Here is a 24,991-nt window from a genome sequence, read left to right on the forward strand (position 1 = left end):
TCAGTGAGTGAGGGTTCTTCCAGTGGACAGGACACGCCGTCGTTCATTTACAGGCATCATAACTCTGAACCAGAAATGTGCAAAAGCAAAAAGAAACAGAAATAAGCTGATCTCTCCTGAAATATTTCATGTCTGTTTCATAAAAATATAAAAACATTTTGACCAAAAATGTCCTGAAATGCATCTTTAACAACTGGACGCGTCCGTCTGGGATGACGTCAGGCTGCAGTGTGTGAGAGAGTGAATGAAACAGAGGCGGCTTGACGGGTGTGAACGCACTGCAAGAACAGACATCGGGGTTAATTCAGCAACGACCTGAGGTCAGCAGGTCATGCTGATCCCGGGCCAACAGGGCTGACACTCAGGAAAAAATTCAACTTTGAAATCGCCACCAAAAGCCGAAATTTTAAAAACAAAATGGTGAAAAAAAAAAAAAAAAAAAAAATCAAAAAAGATAAATTCTAAACTCAGGATTCTGATAAAAAAAAGAAGAAAAAAAAGACTCTGGAATTTTAAATTCAGTTAAAAAAGAAAAGGGGAATTCTAAAAGTCAGATTTCTAAGTTACAAAAAAACAAACTTTTTTTGTCCAAATTTTACAATCAATCCTGAAAGAAACTGAAAATTTCAAAATAAGAAATTTGCTACATTAAAAAGTTAGATTCTGGAAAAAAAAAAAGGGAAAAAAGTGGAAGTTTTTCAGAGAAAAAAGCCAAAATCCCCAGTTGGTTGAAAGAGAGCAGCCGCCGGCTCGTCTTCCTCCTCATGAAGCTCTGTTGGACGGACAGTCTGGATTCTACTCACAGCCGGATGATTAAAGCAGCCAGAGACGTCGGTTTGTCACAATTTTAATTTCCTTTCATAAACTTGATCACGAGAAAAAAGCTTTTCACAACACAGGGAGAGACGGAAAAAAAGAGCGGAATATTACAGATGGCTTTCCAACAAAATGAAAAATAAAGCGAGAATACAAACTTGGTTCGACTGGTTTTTCCATAAAGAGAAAAGCTACAAAATAAAGGAAAAGAAACCCTAACGATGTCGAGAACATACAGGATTATTTTACAGAAACACTTCAATACCTTGTACCTCCACTCCGCTTCACGGCCTCGTCCTGAAGGCCGGCCGCACGATCACAGATCGACGAATATCAACAACTGTACACAGACACGAATCGTTACGGCAACACGCCAAGCGGAACGTTCTGGAGGAGAGCAGGCCACCGCCGGCAGCTCCGATCTGCAGGTTCTGATGAATTTAGAACACATTTACTCAAACCGTCAGAGTCGGTGTTTTAATTTTCCCAAAACCTGAATTTCTGCTCTGAAAGAGTCACTTAGTGAAGGGAAAAGTGTGTTCCAGCTGTAATTTCCCACCGTGAAGTGGGCCTGTGAATGCAACATATCGCTGCTGGAGTTAAAAACGCTGCTTTCAGAGGATTTGGACTGAAGCCGGTTCATCACCGCTGATGTTTCAGTATAGCTCTGAATTAAATAGTGTGAACGGGATGGAGAGCGAGCCAACGACACCAAGAAGATCAACAGTCAATATAAACTCAACATTAGTTGAACTTCAGGGTTTGTGCTGCAGCGCCACAGATGGGAAGATAACCTGCCTTTTCTTCTTCCTTTACTTCAATTCCTATTTGCCCTGAAAAGGTAAAAAAAAAAAAAAAAAACAAAAAAAAAACAAAAAACACTGCGGTTGACCAAGTACACTCGAAAAGCTGCATTTTGAGCCAAGAAAGTGTGTGAACTGCTATGGTGTGCTTCAACAGAAGGGGGCGCTGCTGTTTCACTGCAGGTCGGGGCTGGAGGGCAGCTGGCAAACCTCCACCTTCACTCCTGTCTAACGCTGTGTGCGCGTGTGTGCGTGTGTGTGTGTGTGTGTGTGTGTGTGTGCGCGCTGACGGAGGCTGCAGCAGCTCCGCGTCGTTGAAACGACCCATCAAAGTGGAGCAAACTGCAGTAAAGTGTTTTGGCGTGTTTGATATCTCTGCTGATAGATCTGTCTTTGTCTCTCTTTGTACATATTTTACAGGGATCGTACATTCTCTGGCTGATCGGCTCCTTTCCTGATGGTGAAGAGAACCTCAGTAAGACACCAGCTTCCCGTTTCCGCCATGTTGGGACTCGATCCAAAGTCCGGACGTCTGACCTCCGACCCCGTTTGCCCCACGACGGCTCCGTGGACTCCCGCTGCGTTGTGCTGATGAGCCATGGAAAAAGGCGACTTTCTGAAATCGCTCCGTCTCCATGGAAACGGGAGTGAATGTAACTTTGAAAAAACACACTCCGAATCCGTCTCCGTGGAAACGGGGGTGAGTGTCACTTCGCTGTAGCCGTTCCTGCGCTGGTTGCCATGTGGAGGAGGTTTGTTTTGGCTGACGCATCGTGGTCGTCGTGGAAACGGGGCGCGGCGGAGCGGCCAATCGATGAACACTCGCCAACTCTTTGCACAGCTGAAGAAAATCCTTCATGTTTGTGAGGGCTGTCGGTGACGGCCGGGCTCGTTTCCTCTCGTCACCGCTGAACTCAAATGCTTTTCTTTCCTGTTTGCTTCGTAAGTTTTTTGTTCTTTTTTGTTATTATAAGAAAGTTTAGAAAAACATGAACTCCTCGGCGCTCTGCCGGGCTCCAGATGCCTCCCTCTGCCTCATCTTGTGGTTTTTTTTTTTCTTTGTTTTTGGTTTGTTGAATGTCTTTTATGCACAGCAAAATACATTTCCAACGCCACAGGATGCCTCACAGACTTGTTTCCACACTTTTACAGGCGAAACGCGAAGCGACGAGCTCGGCGGGGGAAACAGAGAAGGTGAAGATGTGACTGAGCTCTGGACTCCAGCGGGGGCCGGACTGCGTTCACAGGTGGAAAACACCGGAAACGCCGGGGAGCTGCAACGAATCGCCGGCGACACAAAAACAGCTGTACAAAAAAAAACTCCTTTACCCATAATGCCACGCTCTGAAAGGCAGTTGTTGACTGAACGTCTCCGAGCGACGAGAAACATTGTAAACATGTTTTATAGACCGAGACTGGAAACTGGTCTGACACTTCCAAGAAGAAAACTATTGTAACGCGTCTTGAGAAAAACGTTGCTCGCTGTTTTTAGCTGCCGATACGAGTCGAGTGAGGAGCCGGCAGCGGCGCCAGGTGAGCCGCCAAGCGTCGGCCCGTCGACGCTGAAGACGGCGCCGGCGGTTCAGAGATGTGCTCTACAAGCCCTCATCTCTGCGTTTCCCAGCTGGCAGCGCTGCAGACGGGCTGCGCTTCCTGTTCCCATGAGATCAACAGCGAAACGTGGCGTTCCTCGTGAGCAGGGCGGACGCTTTGGACCATGTGACTGCCGTCAAACCGCAGGAAAGACGCCGAGTGAAGCGATGGAATCCGTTCTGGGGGCTGAGCGTATTTACATGCATGTGATGGTTTATGAACCTGCTGTTTTGGACCTTTTTTTAAACAGAAATTGTGTTTCTGGCTGCGTTTCCACCGTCTTACTGCAATTTTCTCTAAAAGTCTTCGTATTTGTAATAAAAATAGAAAAAAAAATGATTTCTTTTTAAAATTTGGATGCGCGGACAAACGGTGTGACTGATGGAGCTTTAAAAACACATAAAATATCCCAGTATTTACATCTGCAGCTGCTTCAGATGGAGGATCACGGCTGGTGGCAGCAGCGCTTTAAGACATCGCAGTTGGATTAGAATCTTTTTTTTTTCTTTTTACAAACCGGCATTCGTTGAGCTTTAAAAATTGAGGCGTTTCGTTTTTGATGGAGACTGAAAAAAGAAAGAAGTCACATTTTCACCTTTGTGTTTGGCCCCCGGGAGGCTTTCTGGCTGAAACCCGGCAGAGCGAGTGGTGTGTGTGGAGGTGGAGGTGTGTGTGCGTGTGTGTGTTTGTGGAGAACATCTGCTGGCTGGACCGTGACTCCAACGGGGTTCTGGATGTTCTCACCCGCACCAGGTCTAGGTCGTCTGGAAGAAAAAAAAAACACACACACACCGTTATTCAGGCCAAACCCGGCAGCGAAGCGGCATCCAGGCCTGGAAACGTCTTGAGGTGGATTCACGTTCGGAGACTTCTGACTGGATTCTGCTTCGTTAAAACAACAGAAGAAACTTCGTTTTTTCTTTTTTCCACTTTAAAGGTTTGATGCTGCAGAGCAGCATCTCCACGGAGACGGCGTCAGTCCGGGGAGCGAGGAGCCGTTCCCATGGCAACCAGTCAACTGAAAACTCATCGGTTCAGGTGACATTCTCATTAAAGTCTGTGTAAAGCAAAATCAGCCATTTTCTTCTAAACGCCTTCAATAGGTCATAAATGTGTTTCTTTACAACATAAAAAAGCCATTCCTACATTAATGATTTCATTTTGGAGGTAGACTTCAGACTTTTTTCAGCGCTTCTGTGTTCAGGATTTAATGGGCGTGTCAGAAATCAGGGCTGCGTTACGCAACGGGGCCCTCATTAGCATAAACCCGCCCCGGACGCTGAAGCAATATAAATACATCTAGCGCATTACGCCTGGTTCACACAGGACGCCAAGGCGCCGCGCTTGGCTGTTCATACAGGAAGCCATCTCTGCTGCGCTCTGCGCGCCGGAGACATGGACTGAGCCCGTGGACAGAAGGAGAGTCCCGGCGCTCTGCTCGCTGCTGCACAGGCTCCGGTGTCAAAGCAGGAGATTCTGGGTTCATTCAATCAATAAAAGAAGGAAGCAGCACGGTGTTTTCTATCATCTTGTTGGTGAACTGCGCCTGGACAGTGCCCACCATCACGTGAATCTCTCTCTCTCTCTCGCCCGCTTTCTGTGTGTGTGTGTGTGTGTGTGTGAGAGTGTGTGTGTGTGTGTGTGTGTGTGTGTGTGTGTGTGTGTGTGTGTGTGTGTGTGTGTGTGTGTGTGTGTGTGTGTGTGTTCATCTAAAAAGGAAAACCGAAAAGCAACATAATTTATGTTATTTTACTTCCTTTTAATTTGAAAATTGACCGGATTCTCTCGTATTTTCCGTTCCCGACTTCCTGTCTGGTGCGATCTGCTCTGTCCGGCTTTAACTGGCGGTCCACGGCGCTCGCGGAGAAAATAGAGAGGAGCGGAGCGCTCCACGGCGCGAGCCGCCCCGCGCCTCCTGCCGATCTGACATTCGGTGCGCGGCGCTTCCGAGCGCGGCGCCTCCTGTGTGAACCAGGCGTACACGGAGGCGGCTCCCCTCCCGCTGTGGGCGTGGCTCCAGCGCTCCCAGCTGACACGCCCCCAGCGTTTCACAGCAGAGAGAAGAGCTTGTTTTCCCATGATTTTGAGACCTTATTTTATATACTTAGCAATTTTTTTAATCATTCAAATTCGGCTCAGTGGTTAGTGACACATGTTTATGCAGTGTGACAAACTCATAACACAAATTTATTTCTGCTTTACTTGGACTTTAACAGCAAGGACCAGGACAGTCTGGGCCAGGACCAGGACCAGGACCAGGAGAACCTGGACTGGAAGCCATGACACTCTGGGGGAAAACATCGTCGACTTGCAGCATTTCCACAAAGTGCCGGAAGAGGTTGGAAATTTCCAGAAACTTGTCTTTTCCCTCGTTTCCATGGAAATGGAACATTTTTAAAACCTTACAAAGTTCCCATCTCCATGGAAACGGGGTCGTAACTGATCAAAAAGCTGTTTTTTTCCTGTTTCAATGGAGCGTTTTCAAAAAAGCTAAATTTCCCAGTTTCCATGGAAACAGAGTTGGGAGTGTTTTTCGAAAAGTGGCGTCCCCAACCCATTTCCACAAAAACAGAATCAAAATTTATTTTACTCATTCACAAAGTCCGTGCAATTTCAAAAAGTTCCACCTTGGGAGCTGTTTTCAAAAAGTTGCGTCTTCGGCGTTGTCGTGTAAACGGACTCCTGAGCGACTGAGCGCCGAGTGTTTCCACGTGGGAAAGGTGAGTGTTGAGGGCTCATAGTTGGGGTCTGACCTCTGCGCTCTGCCTCTGCATCTTGTGCAGCGAGCACGACGCCGGGTCCTCCTCCGCCGAGCCGTCTCGTTCCGACTCGCGCTCCCTCTTCCCGGTGATGCCGCCTCTGCCGTGCAGGAACAGTCCTGCGGAACGGGACGGAGAACCGCGTCAGTCTCCCCGGGAGGAGGGACGACTGTGGCAGATCGGTGGGGGGGGGGGGGGGGGGGGGGGGGGGGGGGCAGCTGGACTTCCTCCAGCCGGGCGCGGTGGTCTCCTACCTGGGTGTTGAGGCACGGCGAACTCGTGGTACAGTCGGCTGCTGGTGATGGTCTGGCTGGTGTCTGGCACTGAGTGGTATCCTGCAGCAGACAAGCACAGCCTCCGCTCAGTTCACTCACCGCTGGGAGGAAGCGACGGCGACGAGGTTCTCTGGTGCCAATGAGGAGACTCTGCATCTCAAACTAAACCACTAAAACCATTAAAACCACTAAAACCACTTGAGAAAAGTCCCCGCTCACGATTGAAGTGCACCGTTTCCATGGCTACGTTCTGAAAACGATCCTCGTTTACACTGAAATCTACCCAGACTGAGCCCAAGTGTTTCCAGAACGTCTCTGTTCTGCCCGCTTCCATGGCGATGAAGCCCAAGCTTTTCTAAGTCGTTGTGTTTGTGGCTCCGAGCACCGTTGTCACGGAAACAGACAAGAATGACGACATAAAGCCAATTTTACTGAAACCATCTGGTTCAAAACACAGTAAAATAGCCCAAAAACTCCTCCTCCAGTTGTTGCATTATGGGTGTTTTCCCAAACTCCCAACGACAGCATGGCTTTGAGGTGCTTCGGTAGCATCCAGGTAGCTTTACTGCCGCGGCAGCATCACGACAACACCTCTGTCTTCCAGCATTCTGAGAATAGATCCGGACTGTGCAGGGATCGTAAACGGGCTCTGGAGCTGCAGAACGGACGTTTCCATGACGGTGTGGACGCACCATGCTGCTGCTGCTGCTGCTGCTGAGGCAGCGGCTGCAGACGTCCGACGTCGCTCGGCCTGGTCTGCTCTTCACTGTCAAAGTTGAGGAGGATGCTCCCGCTGCCGTTACTAGTAGCAACCGAGTTCCCCGACACTGCAGGCACTGGAAGACGAAAACAAAGAGAAAATGATCACAGCTGTGAATCTGATCAGGGTTCAGTAATCTGATACTGCTGCAAAACATCTGTCATTAGCACACTCAGTTTGTTCAATTTGTGATGCAATGATTTTAACAATATTTTCTTTATGGTAAAGAGCTGGTGGGGCTGATGTTATTGTATTAGACATACTTATTACACCAAATTGAAAGAAACTATATGTTGCACAACACAGCTGATGGCTTCACGCTGTCAGATTCTGTTTGGAAATTACAATGTGAATTGTTGTTGGTCCCTGGCTGCTGCTCTCCGGGAGAGTACGCCATCATTCCTCCGTTGCCGTTCCCGTTGGTGGACGGCACCGAGGCCAGCAGGCCTGAAACACACCGAACGACAGACAGGAATTCATGAGAACGATGAAGGTTCAGAGACGATGTGAGCCTCGGCCGCCTGCAGTATTCATTTCAGCCTCCAGGGGGAGCCACAGGAGGCTTTGAAACACCGAGCTGCACCACATGCGGCTCAGTTTCATCCCGAGTGGGGCGGACCAGTAAAACAGCCACATTAACCATAAACTTAAATTCTGGAGGGTTTTTTTGTCGCGACACAGACGGGATGAAAATGTTGACATATTTACAAAACCAAACTACTGCGACACAAAATGACTACAGTCGCAACAAAAAGCCAATTTTAATGAAACCTTCCGTGGCAAAACAGAAAAAATGTCCAAATAAAAAAAGAAGGTCACATTCTGCATATAATGTATATTTTAGATATTTGCGCAGGTTATTTGTGTTCTCCTGTGTTTAATTCATGCTGCTGTTGCTTCTCTGTTTGCTTTGTCAGGAGTCTCTGACTGACTGTCTTCCGTGATGCTTTTTCACGCAGGTTCCCCACTTTGGAGGAATGATACGTTATGAATACCAATGTGTTTATCTTATCTATAAGTTCGCCGTTACACAGATGATGTCCAGATTTACTTTCCAATTAGACCCAAAACTGCAGGTTCGTCACAGCCGTTACTCCACCCTGCACTTCCTCACCCAGGCCTCGGTAGCGGCTCAGCTGCTGGTAGATCTGCTTCATCCTCTCGATGTTGAGCCGGCTGGCCTCCGCGTGGTGCACCATGGGCTTGGGGTAGTGCACGCCAATGATGCACTTGGCGGCCGCCTGCACGGACTCGGGGGCATTCCACGGGTCGTAGATATACTTAGCAGGGAAACCTCGGAGGATAGGTAAGTATCGTCTGGAAGCACAGGGAGACATTAGATATGCCGGCTTGTGTCAGAAGGACGCGGAAGGTTGGAGGGGAGGGGGTGGGGGTGCAGGGACTCAAGAAGACATTATGGGAAAAAAACTTTGACATTAGCAGAAATAGATGTGGGAAAAAATACAGTTGCACATTTCAAATCCATTTTTTTCATATTTTTGCATGAAATTATTTTGTCAAAATTATGAAAACATGTAGCAGGTAAACTGAAGGAGATCTCAGGCATGTGCATTTAACCATACATTTCAGTGTTACTTGTGCAGCTCAAGTGTGTTTTGGAACTGATAAAAGCATGCTGATCTTCAGCACTTCATGCTTACAGGTATTATGAGAAAATAGCTGCTACGAAATGAAAGCTACGGACAACCACAACACTGCACAGTATGGCTACGGTACATGAGAGTATGGGTGCAGGACTCTCCGAGGGCTCTTCAGAAAGCCTCGAGTCGACTTGGTTCAGGCACTGAGGTGAGTTACCATCATCACAGTGCGCCAAGTCCAAACGTAGTGGAACAAGAGCGCGGGGCTGTGGTCCCGGACAAATGTTACTGCACAGCTGGCGGGACAGCAGCTCCACGCCAGAGAGACGTCTGACCCTCCACAGCTGAAGCCAATCAAACTGCAACAAGGCGGCGTTCAACGCCTCAGTCCAGAACTGCTGCTTGTGCTTTCTCTCGTGTTCTTTCTCCTTCGGCTGTCGTGGGATCTTTTTTTTATTGCTCCGTGTGACAAAGAGAGGTCACCTACCTACTGCGCTTGGTCCGACCTTACCGAGTCCGAGGAGGGGAGACGGACAGAGGGGGAGGGGGGAGGGGGGGGGGGGGGGAGTGGAACTGTGGGAAGCGGCAAAGTGCAGCGCTGGAAGGCCAGAGGCCGGAGGCATGGGTGGGTGGGTGGGTGGGGGGAGGACAGGGGAGGGCAGGGGAGGGCAGGGGAGGGCGCGGCCACACGCACGGCGCTCAGCTCGCGACGGAGGATCGCCCCGTCGCCAGAGAGAGAGAGAGGCCGCCGCCGATCGGCTGGATGATGCTAGGAGACGTCTAACTGTAACACGCCGTTAGAGAGCAGAGTGTTGAGCCCCACCCGCCCCGCCCAGAGCCGGTGGATGGTGGAGGGGTTCTGCCATCGAAAAAGAAAGGAGGAAAAAAAAAAACAAAACAAAAAAAAAAAAACTTTGTCCTGGAAAGCCGCAAAAAACTGACCCAAGTTTGCAAAAGTTAAATCTTCACTTTCCAGAGTTAAAAACTGATCTGAAAGGAAAAAAAGAACCATCTGTAAAGAGAGTGGTCGATGGCAGAAGTCCTCCCTCATACAGCACAGCTCTGGGACCCCCCCACCCTGCCCCCCCACCCAGAGCAGGCCAATGGTGGAGGAGTTCTGCCATCGAAAAAAAAAAGCAAAAAGAAAAAGAAAAAGCTTCTTTCTCTTCTTTGACTTCCGTGAAAAACTGATCAAATATCAACCAACAACCAGAAAACACGTGGAGCGAGACGCCGATGACAGGAGTCCTCCATCATCCGTCACGGCTCTGGGCCCAAACCCCGCCCCCCCCCGCCCCCGCCCCCACCCGCCCCCACCCGCCCCCCCATGATCAGACAGTGGTGGACTGAGAAAAGAGCTCAAGCCTGCTCCCCCTGCCCCTCAGGCTGTGGTGGTTGTCTTTTAAGTGGTCAGCCTCCCCCCCGCTGACTGTCCCCCCCCACAGCCACAGCGCCACGCTCTGGGCCAGCCCACTAGGGAGCACCCTCATTTCACCAAAAGGGACCACAACCCTTTTGCCAGGAAGATCCGCGACCTGCTGGTTCGCAGGAGGTCCGACAGAGGACAGCGGGTGGTGAGTGAGTGTGTGTGTGTGTGTGTGTGTGTGTGTGTGTGTGTGTGTGTGTGTGTGTGTGTGTGTGTGTGTGTGTGTGTGTGTGTGTGTGTGTGTGTTTGGACACAAGCTTTAAATGATATCAATAAGACTGTTTTTCACACCTGCTGCCAGATAATTTTATTCAGCCTCCACAAACAGCCCAGTCCCATCTTGAGGGCCGGACGGGTGAAACTGAAATCTTTAACTTGCTCTTTGTAATGAAAATATTTCAAACAATTACTGTAGAAATGATGACAGGAAAGGCCTAATCTCAATGATGGAAAAGAGAAATGGCACTATGTAGATTTACTTTTCCACAGATGATTGTGGAATACTTGAATTTATGACATTTTTGGAATATTAATTTTCTATTAGTCTCCTTGGTTGCCAGTGGATGCTGTGTGTGTGTGTGTGTGTGTGTGTGTGTGTGTGTGTGTGTGTGTGTGTGTGTGTGTGTGTGAGAAGCATGTCAATGGTCCAGCCGCTGCTCCAGGCCCCCCCGAACCAAGAGGGCTGCATTCATGTACGCAGAGCACCACTGAACATTTCACAAAGGGCGGGATGAAGGGGCTTTGCCCAGCGTCGGGACAAGGAACCGGCCCGCGTGGCACGACGCGGTAACGGGTACCGGCGCCAGGCGTGCATCACCGCGGCGGCACAGCGGCGGCTGGCCCAACGCCTCTTCTTGCCGCCATCTGGGGAATGCTTCATGGTCTTCTACCTAACGAATGCAGGCGAGGCGTTTGCATTTCCCTACCAAGCGGTCAAAATCCCTTTTGACGAAATGAGACGCTACCGAGATACAAACTCGCCCAGAGAGCGCCGCTGGGGTGCGAGCAAAGTACTGTCCGCCGGGGATGCACAGCTCAATCCAAAAGACAGAAGGAAGTAGCCCGCCGGCGTCTCAAACTGGGTGCCCGGCTGCCGCGCAGGACGCCGCCCTGCGCGGCAGCCGGGCGGCGGCGTCACGGCCAGTCGACTTAAAAGCAATCAGCTACAATCTACACAGGGGAGAGGGACAGCTGAACTTTTAGCCCAATCCCCCAAAAATAACAACATGAGCCAAAACACAGACACAGAGCCACATCCAGAGAGAGGAGACAAGAACTACGCCTGTGCAGGTCACGCACGCACACACACACGCGCACACACACGCACGCACGCACGCACACACGCACCATCTTGTGGAAACGGTTGTATGTCTAAATATGTGCACAGTCACCAAACATTGAGAAACAATTAAAGAGAAGTACACTGAACTCATTACAAAAGGCATGCCTGATGGAAAATCTAAAGTGCTGAAGTTTTAACAGAAAAAAGGTCGATGGTCACAAAAAAATAATAAGAGAAGACAGAAGAAGGAAGGACGTTGATTGTCTTTCAGTCACTTACCCAGAGATCTGGACGTCCCCCTTTATCCCTCCGTTTCTCTCTGTCTGTCTTTAGTTTGGTTGTGGTAAATTAAGATGTGTGTAAACGTGTGTGAGGCTTGGCGCGACGGAAGGACCCGTGCACACGACAACGTTTCCAGTGAAAACGCTGCTGTTTTCCACAGAAACACTAAAAGAGCTTAAAAGAAAGACGGGACGACGAGCCGGACACTGCTGCAAATCCACCAGTCTGGGCTTTAAAATGAGCGTCTGACCTGGGGGGGGCGTGGCCCTCCGCAGGCCGCCGCTGCACAGGAAATGCAGCTTTTACTGACTCCGAGCACCGACGGCGGGTCAGCGGACCTTCAAAACGCTAGAACGGTTTAGTGTTTTCACCTTCAACTCACTCGCTGTCGTGTGAACGGGCGAAGGATCCGCAGTGACGGGAGCCTTTTGTTTAACATCTGGTGGCAAAATACGTCAAAAAGCTCGATAAAGTTAGCTAACGACGACATGTGGGCGTGAGGACGGCGTTTTCCCTGAATGTGCGGTCCAGAGAGGCAGAGGGAAGAAGGGCGCCATCCAGGGAGTCGGCACCAATGGGCGATGCCAGGAAAGGTACCCACCTGATGAAGTCCCCGTTGGGGTCGGTGCGCCGGCCGAAGCCCACGGGGCAGTAGCAGTGGAAAAACTGCTGGAAGAATGAACTGCAGGACAGCCACATCCAGCTGCCTGCGTTCACACTCCAGTCTGCGTCCAGGAGCAGCTCCTCGAACACCTGCAGCCACCCAGAGCCACGCGTTAGATGATCTGAGTCGGTCTTAGGAGTAACTGTTTGCTTTTCCTGAAAATATTGACCTTTTCACGATTGTACAGCGAAACAGGGGTTTGAGATTGGAAGGTTATTATGAAACTGGGTTGAAGACTGAGAATTAATGTGGCAGGAAATGGTCACTTTCAGCAGAGAAATGGGTCAAAAAAAAAAAGAGCCAATATTGTGATTATATTCACTGACCTGAAAACGGTGAATACATAAAATAAATGGTTTCAGCTTGGTGCATTTTTTTTTTACTCCAGAAGTCAAATTCAACAGAGCAGGAAGCTCGCCTAACTTGTTTATCTTCATGCTTTGAGTGAGTAACGACGGGTTAGTAATGGCTACCAGTTAAAATAAAGGTTGTGTCTGAAATGTTACTGCTGGTCAGTTTTCTGGAGAAACTGGGAGCCACTCATTAGTGTAACGTGGTTTCTGCGCCACATCAGATGTAAGGCAGCAGCAAATGTAGCTTTAGCTGAGAAACAGCAATAAAACGCAACGTCACATCTGGATTTAGTGGATTTTACAGAAGCGCTGATCTTCATCTGATATATTTGTGTTTACATAAGAAAAACAAATGCAATATTTTAATTTTCTATAAGGAAGAAAGTCAAACGCAGATTTTAACTCCAGATTTGAGCTGATGATGGCAGCTGTTCACTGATCAGACAACAGATGAAATATAACGGCGGTGTTTCAGCAGGAGGCCGATCAGCTGTTGGACTGGTGAAACGGGGAATGTGAGCCGGGTTCAGACAGGCCCACCTTCATGCCTTCCTCCCAGCTGATCCACAGGTCGCCCCTGGTGAGGAAGCAGGCCACGGCGTGCCGCGCCAGGTGGTGGATCCAGCCCTCCTGCCGGAGCTGAGTCATGATGGCGTCGATCCAGGGGAAGCCCGTCTTGGCCTCGGCCCACTTGGCGAACGCCTCCGGGTTCTTGTCCCAGGGGATGCGGACGCAGATGGGGTTCCCTTCCATCTTGTCGAAGCGCGGGTTGTTGGTCGCCGCCGTGTAGAAGAACTCGCGCCACAGCAGCTGGCCGTACAGGGAGAGCGGAGGAGAGCTGTTCTTTTTCACCTGCAGGGATCAACCAGAGGAAAGCCATTTATTTTAAAATACTGCACATTTAACATCTTGCTCCAGGGGGCGGTGACCCAAAATGCTCAAAGAACCAAAAACCAAATCTGTCTGGAGCCGTTAAAAATTAAAAGCCTTTTAAAATGAAGGAAGCAGGCTGTGAGTGTATGTTAGCCATGTTAGTCTACTGTCAAAATGACTGAGTAGGGTACAAATACATCATGAGCAAAATGTAGTAACCTAGTAAAAAAATGTCCGCTTTAAAGCTCTTCTTTGTTGTGATGCAGAAAATACGTCATGAAAATGTCAATATTTTCAAAAAATATAACTTCAGAGAGAAAAAGACTGCAATTTCAAGATGAAGCTAACTTTAATGAAACATTCTGGCACAAAATGCAGTGAACCGTTATCCACAGGCCCCCCTACAGCTAGCTCCGAGATTAGCGGGGCAGCTAGCTCTGAGGCTACCGAGCGGGGCAGCTAGCTCTGAGGCTACCGAGTGGGGCAGCTAGCTCCGAGGCTACCGAGTGGGGCAGCTAGCTCTGAGGCTACCGAGCGGGGCAGCTAGCTCTGAGGCTACCGGGCGGGGCAGCTAGCTCTGAGGCTAGCGGGCGGGGTAGCTAGCTCTGAGGCTACCGAGCGGGGTAGCTAGCTCTGAGGCTACCGGGCGGGGCAGCTAGCTCCGAGGCTACCGGGCGGGGCAGCTAGCTCCGAGGCTACCGGGCGGGGCAGCTAGCTCTCATGGCAGCATCGCTGATCTCAGCTCGGCTCTCAGGGCTGTGTCTGCAACTCTCAAGAAATATGTTTAAAAAAACAATGTTTTCTTTGAGTGTTGTATAGTTTAGCCAGACTGGAGCCCCTTGAGGGTCAGTTCTGGCCCACGGGCCTTATGTTTGACACCCCTGCTCCAGTGACCCACCCTTTCCTGCTATGATAACACTTGTTGTCCCGACTGTTCTGAAGGAGCAAAGTTCTGCCATGGATCCAAACTGCTAAACGTCATTAATCAATCCTGCTCAAAGCAGCGATTACAGGGTTTCAGGTGAAATCGTCTGTTTACATGACGACGGAGCTCAGAGCGACTGAAAACACAACTTACACAGGAGTATCCATTTCTGGATGTGAAGATGTGAAAGGAGAGATCATTCCTTGTTCACTAAATATTAATACTCTCGTCATTAAATGATTTTGAGTGCATAGAAAATAAGTAAAAATATCATTTTGTTAAATATTTCTACCCTTTTTCCTCGTTATTTCCCTTCTGTCACATTTTTAAGAATGATGCTGAGTGTGTGGGTGAAAAGCTTGTGATTGGTGGATGAGGCGAAAAGAAGAACATTTCTTTCGTCTCCGCGCCGATACGGTTTGGTTCCTTCGGCGATCGGACGACTGACCTTGCGGTAGAGGTCGGTGAGCTTGAAGTAGAAGAGGCGGCAGGAGAGGCAGCCGAAGCGCAGGTAGGGGCTGAGGCCGGTGGGGCTGGCCAGCAGCGAGTTGGCGTTCATCCTGGGACGCTCGAAGTTCGCCACCCACGCCTGGAGGAGGGCAGAGGGGAAGAACATCAACTCATTCAGAGCGTTTCGGTTCTCTCTTCCTACTACATTTACTTTCATGTGATACTTTTATATTCAAATCGGACTTTAATTTTTGAAAGAATCCAAAACGTAAATGCTGTAAATATTGTGGATGAAACAAGGGCAGCGTGCCGCTAGTTAACTTCATCTCACTTCAAATAAATTCAGTTCTAAAATGTGTTTTCATGTGAAAAGAAAAGAAAAAACATTCGTCTTTCAAAGGGAAAAGGCGCAGTACGGACCTTCCTCTCCAGATGGCGCTCTATCCTGGTCAGAGCCTCGGTCTCTCCTCCCGGCCACACGGCTGTCGGCAGGCCCTCCGTGTCGAAGCCTGGAAACACAGCGTCAGACCGCCGTCACACTCGGCTCTGTCCTGCGTCGGTCGCTTACGCAACGCTGCAATCTGAGAAAAGCCGCGGCGGACACGGCGGGCTCCCCGCCCCGCCCACCAGGGCTCTGATTGGCCGTTCCGCCAGAAGCCGGCTGGCGACTTTTCTTCTTCTATTCACACAAACACGTCAGACAATCACAGTGCTTTTGTGACTGTTGCGTAACGGCCACCGCCGACGGAGCGCCGCGGCGTCGGTCCGACAGCGCCGGGCGGACTGTGGAGGAGGCACAATGGCTGAACCGCATGAGGTTTTTCACCGATTCACCTTAAGCGCCTCGCTACTCGGGTCTAGATACTGATGAAAAGCGACTTTTAGAATCTCTCTGAAGAGAGAAAGATTGATGTTTACTCAGACTTCCCTAATGGAGCCGCTTGAAATGTTTTGTGCAACTAGTCCGATGAAAGGTGTGTAACGACAGACGGGCTGCACGATATCTGATGCTTTCCTACACCTGAAAGACGTCTAATGTAAATAAACAAACTTTACTGACAGAAACAACAGCGCCCACCAGTGGCCCAACATGAAAACTGCATCTCCAGCAAGTAATAAAATGATGAGTTTTCATTGGAAACGTTGCGGTATAAACGGGGATGACGACACGGCGGCCCTCCAGCCCCGGGTTCGAGCTCCGCTGACGGACCGGAGCAACAGAAAGACGGCGACCGCAGCTTTGTCGATCCCCGTTGACACGGAGAAGGTTTCAAAACATTCCACTTTGCATCTGCAGATGCTTAAATACAACTTCCACACAGTTCAAAGGTCAGCCAGGTGACCCGTTTCCCGGCATCACCCGTGAGAGCGACTCCTGGCTGCTAATTGGCCGACAGATTGGGCCGCCAGCGTCTGATCTGTAAAGACCTGGAGGAGCAGCTGCGAGCTGCAGACGGCGGCGGCGGCGGCGGCTCAGTGGAGACTCCCAAAGAAGCGATGGACTTCTGTGAATGAACAGAAGACATCTGGACCGCGAGGATTAGGAGGTGAACAGGCCTCCCGGCTAATTCAGGGACGGATCACCGGTTAGGAGAACTGGCACTGAACAGGTGTGAGCGGCTCTCTGTGAATGGAAACGCTGAACCCGGACAGATGGTTCCAGATGAACGAGACGGACCTTCTGTCAGGAGAAACCATCTGGACGCCCGCTCAGAGTGGAGGAACGCGCCGGCTGATGATCCCAAGGGTTTAAACGAGACGCGCCTTCAAATGGAGACACGAGGTCGACTTTAACACCCGAGGGTTCACACCGTTATCTTCGTCCTGGGATTTAATCCGTCACGTGATGAGTTGAAGAATTTGAAATACTGATTACTTCAGTGGGATTTTAAGTGTCAAACCAGTTCAGCAGTGAGTGGCTTTACGCAGCAGGAATGAAGACGGATCGCTTTTTTATCCTGAAAGCTGTTCACCACATTTAGGGTTTTTTTTTTTAAGTAGACAACTACAGGAGCTTCAAGTCATCTGTGAAGCTTTAAAAAAAACAACTACGGTCCTCAATCACCATCATGAGGAACAAATTTGAATCTATTATTAGATCAGTTTAGAAGAACGAAGAAAAGAAAAGAAAAGCTGTGTATATTTCCAAAGTTTTTAAAGCTTTATGCAGCGTGGTAAACAAACGTCATGGTTCCTGTCTGAGCCGTTTGCAGGCAACGGGGCAATAAAGGGCAACTGTGGTTCTCAAAGTGTCCACAGGAGAACCAGGAGACCATCAGGAGCCAAACGCCCCCCTCAGGAGGCAGGAGGGTATGAACGAAGACCGTCACATCTGTGTTTCTCCTGAAAGACTTCAGATACAAACCAAATGCTCAGGAAACCAAACTCAGACTGTCCAACGCTCTCTTCTCCAGTCAGACCCGAATCGGCCTCACGGAGGCGAGTTTGTTTTGCTCACCCAGCTCTTCCAGGGACGGGACTCCATACTTGTCTCCGTGGTCTTCGGAGACGGGGGTGACACAGCGGCCCATCAGCATGTCTGACAGCGTCTCTGCCGGCATCTCCGGGGGATCCAGCCGACTGATGAGCGTCTGGAAACGCTTGTAGGTGAGAGGCGGCTGTCCGCCGTTCAGCTCGATGATCCTGGAGGGACGCAGACGGAGACCGTCAGTAAGAACCGTCTAACCGTTAGGGTCCCGCTGACACGGAACCAGCAGAGACACCGACTACGAGGGAGTTAGTCAGTAAGACGATGGTCACAGGTGAAAGAGGGGAGGACGGCTGGGTTCTCACTTGTCCAGGTCATAGAGAGTATGCGATATCTTGACGATGACCTCCACCCCGGCCTCCATGGCCAGTTTCTTGATGGCAGCGTCTCGCTCCTTCCCGAACGGCTCCGAATCGTACTCGAAGGTCAGCCGAGAGATCTTCCATTCCTGAAAGCAGGCAGAGAAATTAGAGGCGGAGCTCTGAAGTGCCATGTAGGTTTCTTGAAGGTGGTCTAACAGAATGTCCCAAACTCTCCACGGAGGAATAGCTATCGCAGGTTTCAAAGGGATAACAGTGACCGGGCGAGCTGCTTGGTTTGGTACCAACCTTGAAAAGCCGTGGGAACACGTTGGCTGGTTGGCCTCTGATGACAAACAGGCGGGAGTTGAGCTTCCGGAGGCTGGCGTCCAGGTCCTCCAGACACTGGAGGAGAAACCTGGCGGAGGGGAAGATGGACGGTAAAGATCTGACACCAGCCGCTTTCATTTCTCTCGTCTCTGAACTGAACGATCGAAGTAAAATAGAAAAAAGTGAATGTTTCACTCCAGCTTGACGGTATCAGAGGTTTGGCAAAAGAAGCTCAGTTTGTCTTATGGATTCACAATTTTGGAAGAGATTAGGTGCATTTGAACAAATTTCCCCATCACACACCAAACCTTTCATGAAACTTCACAAGTACAAACCAATCAACCCAAACCCATCTTCCCTTTTCTCTGAGAATAAAAACAAGCATGAAAAGATGGATCTTATCTCTGAGCGTCAGCCTGACCCGAGTGGATCTTCTACCGATGGTCAGGAGGGCTCATGTGTTCTAAATGAAGCTGCTCATTATCATAGTAAAAATGGAAAAAGCAGAGTCCTCGGCGCGGAGAGTATCAAACCACTACGGCTGCAAATGTCAGGAAGCGCTTTGGCGTTTCCGCCTGTGAAGGCCGTTCGTGACGCACGCCTCCATCTGCTCTGCACGGCGACCGACTCCAGCTTCCGGTCACCGGCTTCGGCGACCGACGCTGCCGCGATGCTGACTTCAGCCCCCGAAGTCTCAAAGCCAGAATCAGGACGCCCACTGCTGGCTCAACGCTTGTTTTCCATGAAGAGCGGACGTCACGTCTCTCTTCAAACTCTGGAGCTTCTTTCTTAGTCAAATTTGTCATAATCACACGCACTGACTGACCTGCACGGACTCTCGATTTTGATTCAAGTTGCATTTTGTTTGTTGAGAAAAATTCCACCTTGGGAATGTCACTGAGCACCGTTGTCATGGAAACAAACCCCCCAACCGCTATAAAGGTTTTCCATTTTCACTTGAGTAGAAAACAATGAAATTCAAATCAGTTTCAGAGGCACCTGATTTGTTGAATTCTGGCCACTTTAGTCTGAATCGTGTATTTTTACAGTTTATATTGATGTTGAGGTCAGACGGAGCTCGGGTGCGGGTCGCGGTCGGTCCCGGTGGCGGACGGGATCCGAGCTGGAGCAGACGGGCGGCGGACACACGGCGTTCTGCTCCCGTTCCCCTCCTGTCTGACCCCACCGGTCTGTGTGTGTGTGTGTGTGTGTGTGTGTGTGTGTGTGTGTGTGTGTTGAGGGGGGGCTCGCTCACAGGGCAAATCTGCGTTTGTTCCCAATCCCCGACGCAGACGCCCTGCGGAGCCGAGCGGCGCTGCTGTGCACGCCTGCATTCACGTGCACGACTGGATTCACGTGCCTGCTCGTGCACGATGCACACACAGCTGGGAAGCTTTCATAACCCCCGACCCCTCAGGGTGACTCTGCAGGTCGCCCCTAAACATTTTAATGTCGGCCTCACACGGCGCCTGTGACACAGGAAGCAGGGACGCTGGCGCTTTGCTTTATTTAGGAAACAAAAAAAAATCACAGAAAATCCACAGAGAAGGGAGACAGTGACGTCAAACACATTTTAATTCAGCAGAATTTCACCCTGACCGGGCCGATCCGGTAAAACAACACCAGAATGACCTTTATTTAAAATTTAAAGTTTTTCTTTGTTGTGGCGGAGAAAATACCTGAGTCCACCATTTTCACTAAACCAAACAGTTACGACAGAAAATGACTACAACCTCGACATAACCAAAATGTCCTAATAACTGTTTTATGGGTGTTTTCATACCTGACAGCATGGCTTTGAGGCTAGTTTGATAGCAGCCAATTAAGTGTTAGTCAGTGTGTAATAATAATAATATAAAAAAAAAAAAAATCAATGTTTTCTCCATTTTTACCATTTACTTGATTTTTTGGGCCAGATTGGAGGCTCTTACGACCGAGTTTTGGGCCACTGGCCTTATGCTTGACACCCCTGATCGCTGAGATGAAAACCCCGATGCGGCACGTGAATGTTTTTAAAAAAAAGCTCCTGACATTTTAAAAGACGCTCCCAGTTTGAACAGCAGGCGATTATTAAATCCTGGACAGACGGTACACCGATACAGATTCCACTGTCCGACTCTCAGCTGAGGCACAGCGAGGCCTTGACACGCACACACACACACACACACACACACACTCCTCAGCGAGCCCCGACGCTGCAGGTTTATTCTGCTCCTGCTCACAGGCGCCGGCGTGGGGCTCAGAAAAGGTCATTTTTTCTCCTGGTGTCGTTTAGCGGGTGGCCTCCTTCTGTCTGAGTGGACAAAGTGCATTAAAATCACTGCTGAGAAGCTCCCATCATTCTGCATGACTTATCTGCTGCTGCGTGCGTGTGTGTGTGTGTGTGTGTGTGTGTCTAGACTGCTGATCTGTTTACACATTCAGACATTGGGAACCGTCTGAAATGTGGAACTTCTGGTGTTTCAAGAAAAAATGCTTCATTTCCACATGATGCTTTCTGCAGGGTTCTGATGGTTCTGCTGGTGTCTGGATGTTAACGTTGAGAGATATTAGTCAACATGATTTAAATTGGTTTGCACATAAAAAAAGAAGAAAATACTTGGATTTTTCTGGATGCTTCCTCAAAACATTGTTTCAGTGTTTTTTTGGACACTGACTTTGTAATGTAAGTTGGGAAAAAGACACGGACTCCAGCGTCTGTTGTCAGTAAGGTTGATTAGTGAGGATGTTGTGAGCTGAAAATAACTGAAGCTCTAAAACCTCGTCAAGGTGTTTTGAATTGTGATTTACGATTAAACAACTTTTCAGTGAAACTGAACCTTCATGGGGGAACCTGATACAAGTTATGACGTTAGTCAAAAAGTAACTTATTTACTTACTTTTACTCTGGAAAATATAGAAATTACTTTTTCATATTCAGCATTTATATGGTTTTCAGTATGAAAATCATCACTTTTTTATATCGATATTGATATCGGTTACAACCAGACGCCTCCGGTGTGAGAAATGAATCCAATGATTAAGTGCACAAAAGCTGTAATTCCACAGAAATTCCAGCAGGGGGCAATGGTGTTTCAAAAAAAGCAGAACTTCAAAGTGTAAATAAACCTAAAGCTCCTGGTTCCAGAGCACGTTCTGGTCTCCGTTTCTGGTTTCATCTGTCGATTTCATTTTAGGAGTTAAAGTTTAGCATCAATCAGCCAATCACAGCTTCTCCTCTGTTTACACGATGCGGTCATGTGACAGGCAGGATTTCAACAGGAGATTTCAGACCGCTATGGGGGACGCCATGATAGCTCCGCCCATCTTAAATATACTGTCAGTTACAACGTGACTGGGATCAGTCAGGGTTTCCATACCGCTGCATCTGAAATGCCGGAAACACGATTTGCTTGTGATTGTTGGAGTTGGTCTGTCCTGGTGCGCCTGAAAAACAGGAACCTAAACCAGCCCACCCGGACCCACAGGGACCCACCCGGACCCACAGGGACCCACAGGGACCCACCGGGACCCACCCGGACCCACAGGGACCCACCCGGACCCACAGGGACCCACAGGGACCCACAGGGACCCACCCGGGCCCACAGGGATCCACAGGGACCCACCCGGACCCACACTGACCCACGTCGACCGATTCCACAGAGACACCGAGGCCCGGCGGAGGAGGGAAGCAGGAATCCAAGATCTACGGCGTGACGATGGTTTGGGTTTGTTTAGGAAAGTTGAGCTCAGAATTAGTCTGCAATGAAATGGATGGACGGCAAAGTAATCGGAACAGCAAGTATGAAAACATAGGGCGTGCAGGTGTGTGTGTGTGTGTGTGTGTGTCTGCTCCCAGAGCTGCAGTGTCTGTGTGTAGCTGCTTTTGGCCTCTTCCTGATGTTCCTGGCTGCCTGCCTATTTGAGGGGAAATATGTGCCTGCGTGTGTCTGTGTGTGTGTGTGCGTGTGCGTGTGTGCGTGTGCATGCGCTCGGTTAGGTTCGTCATAAACTCGTCCTTATATAACTGTACTGGCCTACATCTGTCAGGACACACACACACACACAGGCACACACACACACACACACACAGCTTCGCCTGCACCACAACACAATCCCTTAGCCTAGTAACCTCATTCCTGTCCGTGCACGCCTAAAGACAACACACGCGCACGCACGCACACGCACACGCTTATCCCCTCTGTCTCCGGCTGCAGAGGATGAAAAAAAAAAAAAAAAAAAAAAATCAAACTTTGGTGTTTTTTTCCTTCTTAATGGAAAAGTTTTCATATTCTCTTATGACCCACAAAGTTATTCAACACACAAACTAAAACAACAAAAAAAAACTCTGTTCATTCATTTCATCTCACAACACTGCCACCTGGTGGCTGAACAGACTCAACCTTCAATAATCTTCATTTCTCACTGAAGCCTTGAGATCTGGGCGTCAAACTAAAGGCCGACACGAATATGGATTTTTTTTTTCTTTTAACAGTTTTCTTGGCGGTTTGGCCAAACAGAACAATGAATTTTAAACAATGTTCAGAAGAGAGCTGAGCCGCGAGCGACGCTGCCATGACAGCTCGCCACCTGGCTGCTATCAAACGAGCCTCAGAGCCACGCTGTCAGGGCAAGCTTGGAAAAACATGCAGAGCAAAAAGCTAAAAGAGACGTTCTTTGGACATTTCACTCTATTTTGCACCTGAAGGCAAATTGTTTCACAAGTTTGAACCACTGGCTAACGGCGACGCCGAGCACCGAAAGCAGAACTGACTGAATGCAACGGAGTGTGAGCCGGAAACTCTTTTATTTCATATATGTATATATGTTTTTATACTGTCCTCACGCTGCCATAGAGGATGCCAAACAATAACTCACTGTACACACCTGTTGCCTAACAAGTTTTAATCTATCGCTCCATCTTTCTTCAGCATGCAGCATCGCTGGTGTGTGGGCTCTGAAACTCTTTAGCATGCAGCGTCAGTGCTGTGAGTCTGAAACTGGTTTTTTTTACAATGTGATGACATTTTGTTTGGTTTGTCCAAACTGCGCTCGCAGCGGTAACCTTGGCCGGCGGCACCGCGCGTCCCTCACATCCTGCGTGCTTCTCCAGATAAAGACCGACTGACGGCCTCGGTCTTCGGGAGTCGTCCCGGGCGGCGGCGGCGGCGGCGGCGCCCCTGCTTTGTGTCTGACGGGCAGAAGGCCGTGCGGGAAAGCCTCGCCACAAGTAGGTCACCGTCACACAACTTTTAAAGACTGGCACACTAACCTACATCTCCGCCGGGGACCAATTCCTCACATTCTTCCTCAAAATGTGAAAACAACCGATGATTTTGTAAGAGCGGTTGCCATGACAACCCATCTCCGTGCCTGGCTCCGGCCGAAGCCGTTCTTCCTCCGTCCGCAGCGCTGCGTCTCCGTGGAGACCTGAAGTCGAACGCGAGGAGCAGAAAGCGATCCGACGTTCAGAGAACGTCTGGAAGCTTCCGACCAGCTTCCAAAGTGATTTAAAGAGTCTTCCTGAGGTCCAGAGAAAGGATCAGGGCTCAGGGTTATTCTCCGGGTCCCGGTCCTGGTCCAGATTCTCCGGGTCCCGGTCCTGGTCCAGATTCTCCTGGTCCCGGTCCTGGTCCAGATTCTCCTGGTCCTGGTCCTGGTCCAGATTCTCCTGGTCCCGGTCCTGGTCCAGATTCTCCTGGTCCCGGTCCTGGTCCAGATTCTCCTGGTCCCGGTCCTGGTCCAGATTCTCCTGGTCCTGGTCCTTGTCAGTTGTGGTGAATCACAGCAGCAGGCGCTCACAGCTGGTTGTTCTGATCCACATGTTGCTGCTTCTGCTCGTCAACAGTTAAATAGTTTGTGTCACGTCTCTTCAGGTACTGCGGTTCAGGTAATGTGGGTCTCAAACCGGCCCCCCGACGGACCCGACGGACCCGATGGTCCCCGACGGACCCGATGGCCCCCCGACCACCCCTGACTGCGTTTCTCTGTGATTTCCCGTGAGCTTGGATTGACTTAATTTTTCCTCAAGTCCAGCAGATTAATAGCTCTAAATGAGGCCAAAACCTTGAAAAGTTCCTTTAAAAATATAAATGATTAAAAAAAAACCTACAATGTTTAAAACTCAGGGTCTTTATTACAAACCTAAACCAGCCAGAGGAAACAGGAAGACCGACATCAGGGCCCCTTCTCCAGAGTGAGGCGGCTTTATGGTTCCACTCTATGAAATGTGTTTGACGTCCCTGATCTTCACCATCATCACTCATGTATGACAGTTTTCCTGTTCAGCCCATTTGAGTCGTGTTTCCCAAGCTGTGGCTCAGGACCCAAACAGGTCAGCGGCGTGCTCAAATTTAACAAAAAAAAAAACAAAAAAAACAAAAAGTGCATTTTCATGACATTAGTGTTTTATCAGTAGAGTTTCATCAGCCTGTGGAGAGCCAACGATCGGCCGTGAGATTTAAACATTTCAAAACGTTGCCATGACAGACTTGCGTCCCGAGCAGAGGTCAGAGGTCGTGGTTTCGTTTTTTCCGGTGTTCAGCAGACGGAGCAGCCGTGGAGCATTCTAATCCCTGAGCAGCAGACTCCGGGACATTTGGAGTCCAGGTTTCAGGTAAAAATAACGCCGCTAATTGGATGCATGTGTCCCGGCAGCTGTGCAGCTTTCCAGAGCTGTGGCGGCGGCGACCTGCTGGCTCGCTTCGACCTCAGGGCGTCGACAGCGATGCAGCGTTTCACCTTCTGCAGATAAAACGGCGGGCGGAGCGGCCTTGAGTCACAGCCGAACGCCACAATCAAATCAGTTTTCAGAGAGGCGTAGTAAACAAAGCCGTGGAGCAGCAGCAGCGTGTTCCGTCGTCTCCATGGAGACGGAGTCGGACAACGTTCCAAAAGTTCCACCACGGGAGCCGTTTTTCAAAAAGCTGTTCTGGAGCCGCAAAACACATTGAACCTTTAAAGTGAGGCTCATGCAGCTTCCTGCAGGATGTAGTCACGAGCATCGAGAGTTCTGAAGCACAGAAAACCTGGA

The 24,991-nt window shown here is 49.6% G+C and overlaps 1 protein-coding gene across 1 annotated transcript in view; it reads right to left on the minus strand.

The window, feature by feature from the left end:
• Positions 1-831: 831 nt before the first annotated feature.
• Positions 832-24,991, minus strand: part of LOC115408168 (cryptochrome-1-like) — a 31,163-nt gene continuing 7,003 nt past the window's right edge. The window contains exons 3-15 of the mRNA XM_030118774.1: positions 17,959-18,067; positions 17,656-17,798; positions 17,321-17,505; positions 15,283-15,371; positions 14,861-15,001; positions 13,155-13,466; positions 12,199-12,350; positions 8,121-8,323; positions 7,352-7,453; positions 6,939-7,082; positions 6,226-6,306; positions 5,966-6,090; positions 832-3,976 (exon numbers count right to left, since the gene is read on the minus strand). Of these exons, the coding sequence (XP_029974634.1) occupies positions 3,968-3,976; positions 5,966-6,090; positions 6,226-6,306; positions 6,939-7,082; positions 7,352-7,453; positions 8,121-8,323; positions 12,199-12,350; positions 13,155-13,466; positions 14,861-15,001; positions 15,283-15,371; positions 17,321-17,505; positions 17,656-17,798; positions 17,959-18,067 (1,795 nt within the window). The 3' untranslated portion in view covers positions 832-3,967. The remainder of the gene's footprint in view (positions 3,977-5,965; positions 6,091-6,225; positions 6,307-6,938; positions 7,083-7,351; positions 7,454-8,120; positions 8,324-12,198; positions 12,351-13,154; positions 13,467-14,860; positions 15,002-15,282; positions 15,372-17,320; positions 17,506-17,655; positions 17,799-17,958; positions 18,068-24,991) is intronic.

Source organism: Salarias fasciatus, chromosome 20 (assembly GCF_902148845.1).
Source record: "Salarias fasciatus chromosome 20, fSalaFa1.1, whole genome shotgun sequence".
Taxonomy (NCBI): Eukaryota; Metazoa; Chordata; class Actinopteri; order Blenniiformes; family Blenniidae; genus Salarias; species Salarias fasciatus.